Source organism: Patagioenas fasciata, chromosome 13 (genome assembly GCF_037038585.1).
Source record: "Patagioenas fasciata isolate bPatFas1 chromosome 13, bPatFas1.hap1, whole genome shotgun sequence".
Lineage (NCBI taxonomy): Eukaryota > Metazoa > Chordata > Aves > Columbiformes > Columbidae > Patagioenas > Patagioenas fasciata.
In genome coordinates this window covers 22,970,433-22,985,004 of record NC_092532.1, presented here as the reverse complement: position 1 = coordinate 22,985,004, position 14,572 = coordinate 22,970,433, and the positions used below count along the sequence as shown (strand labels likewise).

The following is a 14,572-nucleotide window of genomic DNA, read 5'->3' as shown; positions in this document are numbered from 1 at the left end:
AATATTCAGATCAAGGCATCTCTGTCTCATCCCAGCAAACTCTTTTGACAAAAGCCATCCAATGTCTGCCAGCAGTATTGAGTCCAGCTGAGGACAAATTTCAAGATGAACCTGAAATCAATTTGCCATCAAATTTTCATGCTTCTCCCAGACTATCTGTGGCATTTTAATTACAAGCACCCTAGGTGGGGGGTACTACAGATATTGACACTTAGCTCCTACAATAAACTTTATTGGCAACCTCTGTCTGAATGTAGTACTCAACTAGAATAACAAGAAATATATGAGGATATCTAAGCAATAAGGTGGCATAATCACTTTGGAGTGGTTTTGTTCCCAATAGCGGACATCTCTACTACAGAAACTTTTCTGGACTAAAATAAACATCTGTTTGATAGAAAATTCACTTTTCTAATGAACTTTTACAAGACCCTAAGCCTTTCAAGAAGACAAGCAACATGTAGTTTCTTCCCCGTCAATTTAATTTGGTGGTGTTCTTATTTAACATGTATGAATTTCTGAAGTAGCCCCTGTAAGCTACTGGGTTCAAATCAGATCAGTGACGGGATACAGAATCACGGAATGTCTTTCCATCCATTTCGTTTTCTACTCCTCGGGTTTTCTCTGCACAATTTGTAAGGGCAACTCATCTTAGCAATTAGGGACCTGAACTGAAGCTGAGCCAGTGATTTGCAGGTTCTGCAATATAAGATTGGGAGGTTTTTCAGTAAAGATGTTCAGAAGCAGTGTGCATACATGCCGTGTCTTATTGCGCACAGTGAGGGCAAGGTTGTTGGCAAGACGATTTCCCTCACTACGAAGAGTTTAGGAGAATGAAAGATTTATACAAGAGACATTTAGAGAGGTTACCATGCCAATACGAGGGTGGTTTGCAATACACGGTTAGGGGAGATGTAGAGAGAAGGAAAACAAGATAAGGTCACTCTGGACTGACCACAAATTTGAAACTTAAAAAAGCAGCCTACGGTCACAATGAGAGAGTAAATTCCAAAAAATACATGAAGGAAGAAAATCCCAGAATCCCAGAGTGTCAGGGGTTGGAAGGGACCTGGAAAGCTCATCCAGTGCAATCCCCCCATGGATCAGGAATACCCAGATGAGATATTAAGTTTACCTGATTCCCGCTGTCAGGAGTTCCCACACAAAGCAATGTATTCCCATGTTAAAGTGCCTGCAGTTAGCAGCAGCCAGAATATGTTGTCTAAGCCACTCCCTGAGGCATAAAAAGCTCAAACACCTTAAAAAAAATGGTGTCTAATAGGTAATTCACCGATACATCACTTTACATACCCATACGTATTGCCAAACAAAACCAAGTTACTATTCGTGCTGGCTTTGAAGATGTAAAGTGTGAAAGCTTTTATTACTAATAAACTCTGGTTTTCATACATGAGCACTGACACTTTAAAGAACTTCTGGGTATTGAAATACATGTTATAAATCACATAGTGATACTGTTTTTAACTACAGACTCCTATGTGAGAAAGGAAGGATTTCAGTTTACGCTCGTTTTAGGGTGCCGTGTTCAAAAAACTGTCTTGTTTGAGATGGTTTATTTCAGGTACTTCAGGCATCCATTAAGCTGGCATACGACGGGAATACACATACATGTGTGACAGTGAATACAGAGTGCATTGCTAACACACAGCCTGGTGCACCGGGCAATCTGGGGACTCCAGGCACGTCATTACGGAGCTGTGGGTCCGCTTCCCCTGCTCAGTAACCCAGGAGAAACTCCAGCATTTGAGCTCCAGAATAACCTCAATGCAACAGAGCTGGAATAAACAGCCCATCGGGGTAAAGAAGAGAAATTGCAGAAGCAATGCAAGCTCTACGAAATACTAGAAGCAAAAATGCTGGGTTTGTATCTCACTGAAATAAACAGGAAACACCACCAGGAAACGTACTGACAACATTTCTGGTCTTTCTGGCTTGCTTTCCACACAACATTCCGCGTAATAAACTGCTCTGTCATAATGCACATCAGCTATGTAATTTGTCAGAGTTAATAATGGATCAGCTTCAAACATAGTCCTTCAAGATTTTGGGGAATTTTAGGCATTCCATATCTTGTACAATGTGCTCACCCATGTTTTGTACAATTGGTAAAGACTAAAATGAGTTCTGCATGCAAGGCTATGCGTTTTCATTGTCATCAAGAAAAGTTAATTACCGAATAAATTGTAAGTTCAGAAATATAACGCATTAGGATAGGACCTATGCTTTTTGCCTGAAGAACCTATTAAACTTCATCTCTTCGTTAGCAAACTAAAATTCTTAATTAGAATTTTATTTGGGACAAATCCTTGCCGAGCCTGTGCTGTCTGTTGCAAATATAAAAGGCCAGGGACTCAGCAGACGAGGGTTTACACGGGAGCGCAGCATCATTTCTGAGTATTCCATAAAATCTGACAATATAATCTCCGACTTCAGAAACCAGCGACTGTGAGCAGTTTTTCTGCTTGTCTGTAATCCACCCAGCTATGAATTCCCTTTCATTTGTCAGCCAATGAGCTGTGAAAAAGTTACATATAGTTAAAATCTTATAACTGTGTGGTTAACTGTGCAGCCCAAGCGCCTACCAAAGGAAAAAAGGTATTTTTGGTCTTTGCTTTGATAGATGCACAAATTCCTTCTCATTCTCGTAGATTTCCCAGTATAACTATCACCAGATAGTTATATATATACAGCTATGTAAATATATATATACAGAAGGCAAGACTGAAAACAATCGAACAACGAATCAAGTTCTAACGTTTAACCTGATGAATTTCAAGTGAGTTTGTCTTTTGCATTCTGGTTTGTTTATTTCTTCAATGAAAGAAGCAAACACAACGCTTCGGGGAAGATAAATACTAAGAAAAAACATACTTTGTGATTTCACTCAGCATTTCCAAACAACCACTATTGTCTAGATTTTGGGAAGCAGTTTTTTCAAACGATAACTACAGCACCAGAGGAGCTGTGCACACGCAATCCCACTAAGTTAGTCCTGTTCAGACCAACAAGATCACAGCCCGTTGCCACCAACCCACTCCTCTTGTTACCTTACTCCCTTATTTTCATGTTCTTGCCTTGTTTCTGCCCAACTGGATCATGTAAATGTCTACAGATGTGTTGATCTTCTATAGACTTTAGGATCTAAGGAAGTTCTGACAAAGGTGTATTTCCTTCTAAGTAGTGCTGGCTGAAGTCCCTCCCTATTTATAATGTACACCAGAAATAGACCATGAGACTATTTTACCCTTTTCAACGTGTAACTCGAATCATATTGGCAAGTTTAAGTATACACACAACCCCCCCGAAACAACGCAGCAGAAGAAAAAGGGATCCCAATGAGAGTAACCTATAAAGATCAGGGCATTTTAGAAAAACAGACAGGCAGAATTAGCCTGGCCAAAACAGCTGTTGGCCAAATAGAACAGGGTGGAAAATGAAAATACTTTATTTACACCATTTCTCTCCTGGTTTCGCCTACTTATGTCTGGCAAAGGAACATTCAGGTTCCTCTCTCCTCGCCCCCCAGGGACACAGAGCATTTGGAAGAATAGTAATGGATCCTTTTAGCAGCAAAGAAAGGGTGGGAAGCAGAGCAAGTAGAGTGATGTACAGCACAAGTATTTGTTCAAGATGTCCACTGAACTACTGCAGAAAGTCAGAAGTTATTTCAAATGGAAGTGCAGAAAAAGCCTGGAAAGAACATGGAAAAAGCAGTATAACTTCCAAAGAAAAAGCAAATAACACCCGCGGCATCCAGTGTGTGTACAAAGGGAAAGTATCTGATCTCTTGGACTAATTTTCCTCCATTTGTCACATCGCCACGGAGCAGGAGCAGGTCCCATGAGTCCGGGTTCTTATCTCAGAAAAGGCAAACTGACAAGAATGACTAAACCTCCTCCTCTGCTGAGGAGACAATACTAAAGGGGGCAGGAAAACAGGCCATCGGGGATAAGAAAAATGCGAGAAAACACGCAGCAGAAGTACCTTTCATTTAAGCCCATTTGTGCATTTCTCTCACAGTGTTTAATGAGTGTTGGCACACTGGACAAAGCAACAGTCTGACCAGGGGATGAAGGCTTCTTGCTGACTAAGAATGGTGTGGGACAAGGCAAGGGAGGCAAGTGTAGGGGAAAGGGACCTGGGGGTCCTGGGGACAGCAGGGTGACCATGAGCCAGCACTGGGCCCTTGTGGCCAGGAAGGCCAATGGTACCTGGGGTGGGTTAGAAGGGGGTGGTCAGTAGGTCAGAGAGGTTCTCCTGCCCCTCTGCTCTGCCCTGGGGAGACCACACCTGGAATATTGTGTCCAGTTGTGGGCCCCTCAGCTCCAGAAGGACAGGGAACTGCTGCAGAGAGTCCAGCGCAGCCACCAAGATGCTGGAGGGAGTGGAGCATCTCCCGTGTGAGGAAAGGCTGAGGGAGCTGGGGCTCTGGAGCTGGACATGAGGAGACTGAGGGGTGACCTCATTCATGTTTACAGATATCTAAAGGGTGAGTGTCAGGAGGATGGAGCCAGGCTCTTCCGGGTGACAACCAGTGACAGGACAAGGGGCAATGGGTGCAGACTGGAACACAGGAGGTTCCACTTAAATTTGAGGAGAAACTTCTTCTCAGTGAGGGTGTCAGAGCCTGGCCCAGGCTGCCCAGGGAGGTTGTGGAGTCTCCTTCTCTGCAGACATTCAAACCCGCCTGACCCCTTCCTGTGGAACCTCAGCTGGGTGTTCCTGCTCCATGGGGGGATTGCACTGGATGAGCTTTCCAGGTCCCTCCAACCCCTGACATTCTGGGATTCTGTGAAGGAAGAATGAGACTTACTGCTCTTTTTTTTTTTTAAATTCAAGGCAGGATTTGAAAAAGATCCAGATTTGAAAATAAATCTGATTTTCAAACCACATCTTCAGTTTATCAATATAAACCATTCAAAAACCATTCAATGAAATTGTTGGATCTTTTTGAACGAGGTCCTTCAGTGAAGAAGCCTTCTTTTATTCTTTGCTTTTATATTTTACATTTTTGAATGGCTTTCCAAGTAGAACAGGTAAAACTAATATAAAACACTGTGGGAGGGCATCTGCAGTGTTCTCCCAGTCAATAGATCACCATGGCTTTTTAAACCTAAATCAGTTCGGAATCCTAGACAAGTGCATAAAGGGACAGTGGGGTGAAACGGGAGACATGTTACACAAAACACTGTGAAAAACAAGCAAGGAGACTTTCATGGGCTCAAGAGCAATAGAAAGGGCAAAGAATGGATGCAGACAGAGAGAGAATTTGAAGGTATTTCCAAAAAGAGTTTGAAGAAGTGGAAGCCAATTTCAATGCAGGTAAAGTTGACAGTAGTTTAAGACCTCTTGAGAAGTAGCTGATTTCTGACCTTGGTAAGAAGGAGGAGTTTAGTAAACTAAGACTTTTGTTTTAATTGGGGTGTTCAGCAGCATAGTCCAGGCTTCTAATCGCTAGAAAGGTTGGGGGTGGGGGTCCAGTGGGAAGGTTGATTTTAACGCATTCTTATCCCCAGGGTCTCTCCGTACGGACAAATGAAAGCTGTAATGACCCCCTGCATAAATTAAATCTCTCAAAGACAAAATACAATAGAAGATTGATGCATAAAGACAAAACGGAGCATAAAATAGCAGGATAACTGCAAGGCCATAAGCACATCTTGATATGAGATTACAGACTTTCTCCTTTGGAGATATCGCTCAAGGAAAGATTTTTAAACCTGTATATTAAAACTAATGAGCTAAATAGGCCATGCAATAAAAACCTAAAATCTGGTGTCATTCTTGGAAGAGCGAAGACAAGCACGATCATTTTTTGCTCCCCTGAATGTTGAATTACAGTGATTAGATTCCTCTACAAGCCGCATTAATTTGTTATTTGCATGGCGGCGGTGTAATAGGAAAACATTTTACACATTAGTGCAACAGACAGCTTTTATGCCTGAGCTCCATAAAGAATAAATTTACAATTTTCCAGAAATTAATAAGGTCATGAATAAGTGGAATTCCAGTGTGGGAATTCTGATCTCTGTGCAGTAGCCATTTCAATTAAATAGACAAGATTTGAGACCACCCCACTTTCATTGCTGTATGCTAAGAGGCATTGACTGGCTCGAGCCATGCAGTGAGATATTTTCAAATCATGTAAGAAAAAGTTACATTTTAATAATTAGTACAGACAGAGAGGTCCCAAAAGAAGACTTAGTAAAAACAGACCAACACACAAAAATATGTTAAAATAGGCATAAATGACCCTTGATTCATATTCCATACTCTGCTCTACGTAATATTTTCTTGTTGTAATCCAGTACTTTGCCATTTTGATTTAGCAAGAGCATTAATAAGGACTCTCTTTTCCTGCTGATAAAATCTCACTATATTTCAAACAATCACACGATAGAGGTAGGTAAAGCCAAAATTAAGGATAATACCTCAAAGTCTATTATAGTATTTTATCAGCTTCAGTGGGGGCTGAATTTCACACAGGTTTTTCTATCTTGTAAGCAAATAAACAGGCAGGCAACTGTCATTTCCTGCTACCAAGAAAACTGCTGAAGCGTTTATACTGTTATTTACAGCAAACTGCTGCTATGTTCGGCCACTAAATCCAAAACATATCATCAGGTTTTTCCTTCAGGTTTTCTTAGCCGGCAGACATCACTCTGTTTATTCCAATTTGCTTTGCAGAAACTTCTGGTTTTTCCAATTATTTTTAATAATTTTCCATAAAACGGTGCTTAAAAACATAATGGTGCAGCAAAACGGTTCAGCATTGAGATATAAAGAGCAATTCATAAATCCAAATGTCTTACGTCTTTAACCTATTGCAAGCAAAGGCACCCACACCACCCCTGATGTAGGACGCTCTCTCTTTTCAACCATCAGCAGTGGGTTGGAGTCACTGGTTCTATTGGTTTAGTTCAGATGCTTAATTTGCATGTAGAATTGTATGCTAAATGCAAAATGGTGATTTTAAAAGGGTACTGAACATCAAGATACGGCAAAACAGAAATAGCTTCTAGAAAACCAATATTTGTATCCCCATAGTGTTAATTATGCCCGGGATTTTAAGGAGATTTAAAATTGCCTCTTTCAACACATGTTCTCTTAAAAGAATGGCTTATTTAGGAAATGATGGGTCTTTGTCAAAGCTTACCCAGTGGAATACGAAAATCAGTACCAGCTAACTATAGCCCCAAGTACTATCAACTCTTTATTCTCCACATTGTGCCACTCCTGTCAGCAGATAGTGAACTAATTATATGTCAGATATTTTGAGCACCGCGAACAAACAGCAAGTTCAACTCCAGGGGTTGATGCGCTTCCCATTCTGAGCTGTCCAGAGTGAAATCAGCCATATATATGAAAAGGAAATAAACCAAAACACACGCAAAAGTCCTGCAAGCCCCGATGGATACACCGAAACCTGCGCCACGCTGCCTTTGCCCTTCCTCCTTCTGCGAACAAGAGGAAAAGTTACAAAAAGTGATCAAAGACCAATATACTTCTCATTGCTATGGGTATTTACTTTAGAAAAATGAAGCCCCAAAAGGGAAAATAATTAAAATACTACATGATTTTTGATGCAATGCCGTATTTCAGACGTTTTAAGCAATAACAGAAAACATTCCTTAACCAGGTTTCGGACAGGAAGATGTGAGTATTCTCAACCAAATCCTTAGACTCAGGAATAAGAAATTTACTATTCTGGTACAAATCATATTTAATCAAACCACTGAGAAACATGGATATTAATTTGCGCAATTCATTTCTCACATTGTGGATCAAATCCAGAATTACTCTACCAGATAAATTTAACAGTCTTTTCTAGTTTCCACATGAAATAACGCACCCAGGATTAACCCAAGTTGCTGTTCCTATAGAGTGCAACGCTTTGTGCATTCAGTTTGTCACCAGTTTCCTGCTAAAACACGGAATTATGTACCAAGAAAACCACAACATCACGGGAGGATAAAAGACCTTCTCCGTAAATAGCCTATGAATTCTCCTCATCATAACCCAAACTGTGAACAGTAGAACAGGAAACCAAATGGGCCCTGTATTAAAATGCACTTTTGGCAAAATTATTTTGGTAACAAATAAGATCTTAATTGAACTGCGGTTTCAAAGAATAGATGTCGGGTGTCCTCCCATGTCAGCAGCAGAACTGCCTTGACCTCAACAGAGCCAGGATTTCAGCCCATATGGACCCGATATGCTTCTGGGTTATGGTACTGAACTAAATCAGTGGGATTTGTCTGCTTCTTTTTAATAACACCATCACTTCCTACCTATTTGGCACTCATCCTTAGACTATAATAGGTTTGGTACTTCCTTTTTCATTTTCAAATTCATGGTTGCTTGGTGGTCTTAATTTTCTCTGAGTATATGAAGATGACAGATTAATAGGTGGTTCTGTGCAACTATGTGGGCAGATCTTTAATGGAGCTCATTAGTTTATATTAGCGAATAGCATACAGAGATGTGGAAGCTGCTCCTAGAGGACAACGCTACTGCGAAACAACAACAACAAACCAAATCCTTACTTCTGCGATTAAATAAACACCAATTCGGTCAGCTCATGCGAAGAAGAAACGAAACACGCTATTTATTCAGTACGAACATTAAACAAAATTCCAAAGCGTATTTTGGTGCTACGGTTGGGGTTTTTGCTACAAAACCCAGCTGTCCTTAACAACAGCAAAAGGGAATCTTCTGAGATTTACCCAGCATACCTTGTATATCTGTTCATTGTCTATGACACTTGGCAGTAGAACAGGCTCAAGCCAGCAGAGAATTCTGTAGGATCTCCTATCATAATAAGCCTTGAGCTAGGAATGGCTTTTGAAAACAATAATAATCACAACATTAAACGTAAGTCAAGTTGGCACTCAACCAAGAAACCCTGGACGTTTATATTAACACGGCGCACATAAAAGGATTTCATTTTATACAAAACATTTTTTATTCAACTTTATTGGACTTTTTCTAGCACCTGCTTAGGTTTCCAGGTAACCATGAAGTTTAATAAACCTGTACAATGATAATTAAACACTGTAAATAATTTATCTGCTTAATCTTCCTAACTGGCCTTTTATTCCTTTGTAGCAAAGCGATCCTTGCTGACATTCTGAATAAGGTTGGCAAAATAAGTGCAGCGAGGAGTGGGAGCATGGAGTGGATTTGCTCTCAATAATGTATGAAGCCCCACGCTGGGCAGAGGAATCCTCACAAAAGCGGTACCACGGCAATCTGCTCCTTTCATCTGCAGCCAGCACTTAAAGAGAAGGTGCTGCTCCGAATCAAAAGCACAATCACTCATTTGTGAGCAGATGTCCTTCACACGGCAGGCAGCGCTCCCCAAAACAGAGCCCAACAAACGCACTGCTGCGAGACAAGTTCCCCTACGCATTAAAGAAACAGCACAGTATATATTAATTTAGCAGGTTGTTGAATGTTTTAAAGTAGGATCTATGAAGCAGAAAAAGCATGTGGCGAAACAAAATGGCTTTCAAACTAAAATATGAAAAAGCTCCTCTAGTTACTCGGTTGCAAAATGCAAGAGCCCAAGGCTCACGCCAACAGTGCACACAGGAAACAAACTGGAATGTGAGGTGCGTGATTTTCCACGCTACAATCGGATTATTAACTAAAAGAGGCCATTAATTTGAGAATACATGTGTGCTGGTAACAGTGCACGTGGATGTATTCTGTGTTCACAGTTGTTCATAGAATCCAGGATTAAATCCAAGTGAAGGTTGTTTAAAGCCAGCAGGGCTCTGCACCATTGAGCAAAGTAAATCTGAGAGCCACTAAAAAAGTGAGTTCTGACACTTTTGGTGAAATAGATTTTTCTAGTTACCTCTGCATTCACAAACGTTTTTTGGAGAGGACTTCTAATAAAAAACATGGGATGTGGTCCCTGCACACCACGGTAGGCAAAGATCCACACCGTGTGAGCCAGACCAGGATCTCGGTTATGAAAATCACAGTGGTTGCTCTTCCAATTTTCAGGGCACGCTCCTATTAGACACATTAAAATATATATTAAGATTATAAAAATAACATACAGAACCTTTACTCCTTCCTCATAATAATTTGAAGCTCCACATTTAACCACCATCACGCCCTGGTTACAACCGCTGTAATGTGTTATATACATGTTATATAAACACGTTGAGTTCTGCTGCCCACACAGAAGAAGGTTGATTCCTTCTTGCAGAAACATACTCTTAGTTGCAGTGTAATTATCATAAGGCATTCCGCAATTTCAACCTGAATCTCTGTTTACATATGCATGATTATTATAGCAGGACTCATTTGTGGATAGCGCACAGATAAAAATGCAGCTAATAACTCTTACTGTAATGATTAATCAATTTATGAATATATTATTTAAAAGAATAGTTCAGGTAGGGTATCTTAACCAAGTTACAGAGTACATCGACCAATTCAAATACCAGCTACCAGATCAATAAGGAACTATAAGAAACTCTAGGGAATAGGTTCACTTGCATAAGAAACTGTGAATTTTTAAAATCCCTCTATTGGGAGAACAACCTCATAACAAATAATTGCTTCAGGCCATTATGTTTGGATTTTGGCAAACTCTGTGGTAAACTAGGAACTGAAATCATCATTTTGCGCTGTGTAACAAAGGAATCTTACACTATTTTGATATATTAAAACAATAAAACTAGTCAAAGGAAAAACAATACCTGGTACTTCTGTTTGGTTTTTCAGTATGTCAGTATTTCAAATCCAACCTGGTTTCTGTAACATGTGAACACACTGTCAGGCCTGTGCCCTAGACTCAATAGAAATGAAATATATCAATTTATAAATTAAGATATTTTTCTCCTACAACTTATAAGAGATAAAAAAGAACTTTAAAGGAAGCATTTTAAGGCAAAATTTTAAAAAATAAAGGGCATTTTAAAAGCCCTGCAAGCCCATTCAAAAATGAAAGGGCAAACCAAAAGGAAAACCTGATTTTCTCATAACACATTTCAGAAATGGTTAATTCTAGTACACTAGAGATTCTTTTAATACATACTAATAGACATTTATCTAAACATCATCAAAAATTAGTTCCTTATAGGCATATTTGAAGTCTAAACATACATACTGAAATATAAATTTGGGCCAATTTTGGACAGAGTACCGTGGGTTCCTTGTTAAACCCAGCAACGTAGCTTGTTGGCAACCACCACGGAAAGGTTTCTGCACTTGATTTAGTACTTTTTTTAACCTGGATGTATAACTTTAATCTTTCCAAGTAGGGTTTTTAATTAAAGGCGCCGAGCGCAAAGGCACCAGGTGAGGCGCTGCCCTGCGCTCTGATGCTAAAGCTGTGCTTTATCTCCGTTCCAAGTGATACTGCATTTTAAAAATTAATTAGTAGCTTGCAAGAACAGGCACACATTATTGAGTAAGTAACAGCATTTAAGTGAAACAGATGAAATATTGGTAAGCAATGCAGACCACAGTATAAGTATGTGAAGGGGGTCATAGGCTAATCCCTATTGATTTTCCAAGTAGGCGTACAGCACCGCTGGGAAAGGCCGGTTCTGTTGGCAATCAGCTAGCACAAATACATTATAAATCTTACTGTCCACCTTCACTGATCAGTGTCACTTACTTCCCTCACTAAAGACCATTAGGAAACAGCAACAAATCCACTGACAAACAACCAGGAAAGAATTTTAAGACCTTTTTCCTGCAGGATAATTTCGGAAAGCCTGTGATGTGCGTAAGATAAAACAGACACGGGTCTCAAGGAGCAATATGGGTCTCGTAATAACTGCTCAAGGAAATAACCCGCAAGAAAACTGCTGGACCACATGGAGGAGGAACACAAATAATGACGAACAAGTCACGCACATTAATCTTACAAACTAACATGAAAACCTGGAGCAAATACTTTGCATTGGCGACACGTTTGCATGTTCATGAAGGGAAATGAAACATCAGTTTTGCAAAACTGAAGACCATGTTGTCTTCGCAGAGCAGAAGCAAGCAGACTGTTGTCTACAACTACACATGATAACCACCTTTTAGTGCAGAGGAAATAAGCAGGTCGCACTCCTTGCTGCCCAGCGTATCGTCCCAGCTACCCCTATCCAGCCCAGCACCGTTCACTGATGGGTAAACTCATTGACATCAATGAGCTTCACACTCATCTGTTCATAACCTCCAGGTTCCTGAGCACTCCCACGCTGCTCCAAGGGCACCAATTCAGCTCCTCCCCTGGTTCTGGCTGCCTTCTCTTTTTCCTCCAGGGAATAACGCCAGAAAACTCAAGTTCCTTCAGCAACACAGCAGTTAAACCCAGTTCGGTTCGGTTCAGACCAGTGAGGAAGCCGGATTTAAATGGGTTCCGCACTAACTAAGCAAAAAGCAAAACCCAAGTTGCTCTAATTACTCTGTAGATGAGACAAATACTTTCAGTGTGGAACGAGGTTGCGCTACAATGGACAATTCCAACCTAGTTGTATTAATACATGATGTACCACAGGCAATACAAGATGCAATTCAGCACTTTCTTAAAAATAAGAGATTTGGTTCTCTTTGCTGTGGGAAGAAACCCCCGACTTCCCCTACAAATCTGGACCAGTTCCGAATGTGACTTCTAAGGTATCGGCTTCTGCTGGAAACCCAGTTTGCATTCACTATCAGTACAGGACGTGTTTGTAGACAGAAGCATATAAAATGAGCTCAAAATTTCAATTTAAAAACACCATTTAATGCAATTTTAAAGCGTTTAAGGAGATGGATACCCTGTGTTTGTTTTCTGCACTAATGATCTATAAAAAAAAAAGGAATAGACCATAAATACAGTATTTTTTTGCAACAGCCTTTACTAAAAACGCTACTACTTGTGTTTATCATTTATATCCTCATATGCAACCTCCAAATTGATTGCCCTTTAAACCATACATAAATTGCCGTGTTTTTCATTTTGAGTCATATTGCAAACATTTTTATAACTCTGCTAATATATTCCATACTTTGTATTCTTATTGATTATGAATATTTCTGTAGGAGATCTTATTGCTTTTCAAATAAAAAATGTCAGGTATTTTTTGAAAAATAGAAAATAGCATTGCAACTTATACACTTTTCTTTCTCATGATAATTCTAATATAAAAATTGTTATCAGGAATATTTGCAGACTATCGTTTTTCACATTTCCAACTCAAGAAATAAACTGGAAGCAGTTATTCATATAGGGTACGGCATAGGTACCAGATTTTTTTCCCTCAAATCTCTATCTAAGCTGTTGGGCTGAATCCATAATCATTTGGAACATTTTAAAAATTAATATACCAAAGGAGTGTCCATATACAACATCATGGTTTTATATCAGGCATACATCATCTTCCCTAATTACTACTGCAGTTTGCAGACTGAAATACAATTTAGTTTTAGGATATGATTTTGCTATTAATTATCAAATCGGAAAAAAATAAAATCTTGCATTAGAAATTCTCTCTTGGAAATTAATGTTATTCTTTTTTGCTATAATCCTATCGCACCAGCAATAAGTGCATTGCAGCATGAACACTTTAATTTTTGCAGTTAGTTGTGAGCAAGCCCAGAGGTGAGGTTTAATAAGGATCAATGGCACTTTATCTGGGACGGGGCCACTTCACAGCATGCAAATTACACAGTAACACTTAAAAAAAGAAATAGATTTAATTAAAAAAAAAAAAGTAGAACCACAGGCTCTGGAAATTCAATTAAAGGATTTATGCAAAGGTTTGCTAGGTTTTTATACGCAGTTACTGCTTATATAATGAGCTTTTCATATTAAAAATCAATAGGTAATCTAGAGTGGAAGATCATCCCCTTAAATACATTTTTGAAATCAATTTGAAAAATAGTCCATCAAGTGCTGTGACTACTCTTGCTGCTTCGATTAAACTAAGAGCAATATTTAGATTGTAAGACATGCTATGGAATATCTATGCCCGGATTTTGCTTTCAAGTGTTCTTATACTTTTAAGTGCCCAGGCTAATCACATAGTAATTGAAGACTGTGTACAGAGGATAAATAATTAATTTAATGACTAGCAAGGGCATAAAAGTCCTGAAATATGTCAGAACCCTAGACATCTAATAGCGCAATCTGACAATACTTGGAATATATGCAAAAATCCACATCTATGAATGTCTTTGCTGTCTTTCTCCCCAGCCTACTCGCCACTTAGCACACCGAGATAAATATTGCTGTTTATAACTTCCTCAAGTCACCAGCGAAGGAAGCAATTAGCACAACACTTGTCTGAAGTGCAACTTTCACACACCATGAATTTAAAGATGGATCAGGTTCTGTGTCCTTCAGGTTTAATCTAATTTGCCGAGATGCTACGGTGATATAAGATCATTATATTCGAGTCCAAATATCCTAGTTAATATTCAGCACTTATCACAAATTCACATCTCATGCAAGCAAGTCCACCTTCAAAATGAACGGAGATGCACCCACTGCATCAGCACTTAATCCGCATCAGTCCAACCAATTGCACAGAGCTTGGAAATATCCTGC

General features: G+C 39.6%; 1 protein-coding gene across 6 annotated transcripts in view; it reads right to left on the bottom strand.

Moving 5' to 3' along the window:
- The window catches only part of WWOX (WW domain containing oxidoreductase), a 467,497-nt gene that overhangs the window by 321,333 nt on the left and 131,592 nt on the right, over window positions 1-14,572 (bottom strand). Inside the window, exons 9-10 of one of the 6 annotated variants that reach the window (XM_071814357.1) lie at window positions 10,740-10,828; window positions 9,942-10,044 (exon numbers count right to left, since the gene is read on the bottom strand). The exons of the other annotated variants lie outside the window; for them this stretch is intronic. Of the exons in view, the coding sequence (XP_071670458.1) occupies window positions 10,769-10,828 (60 nt within the window). The 3' untranslated portion in view covers window positions 9,942-10,044; window positions 10,740-10,768. Of the gene's footprint in view, window positions 1-9,941; window positions 10,045-10,739; window positions 10,829-14,572 lie in introns of those variants that run through there. 6 annotated transcript variants of the gene reach the window in all.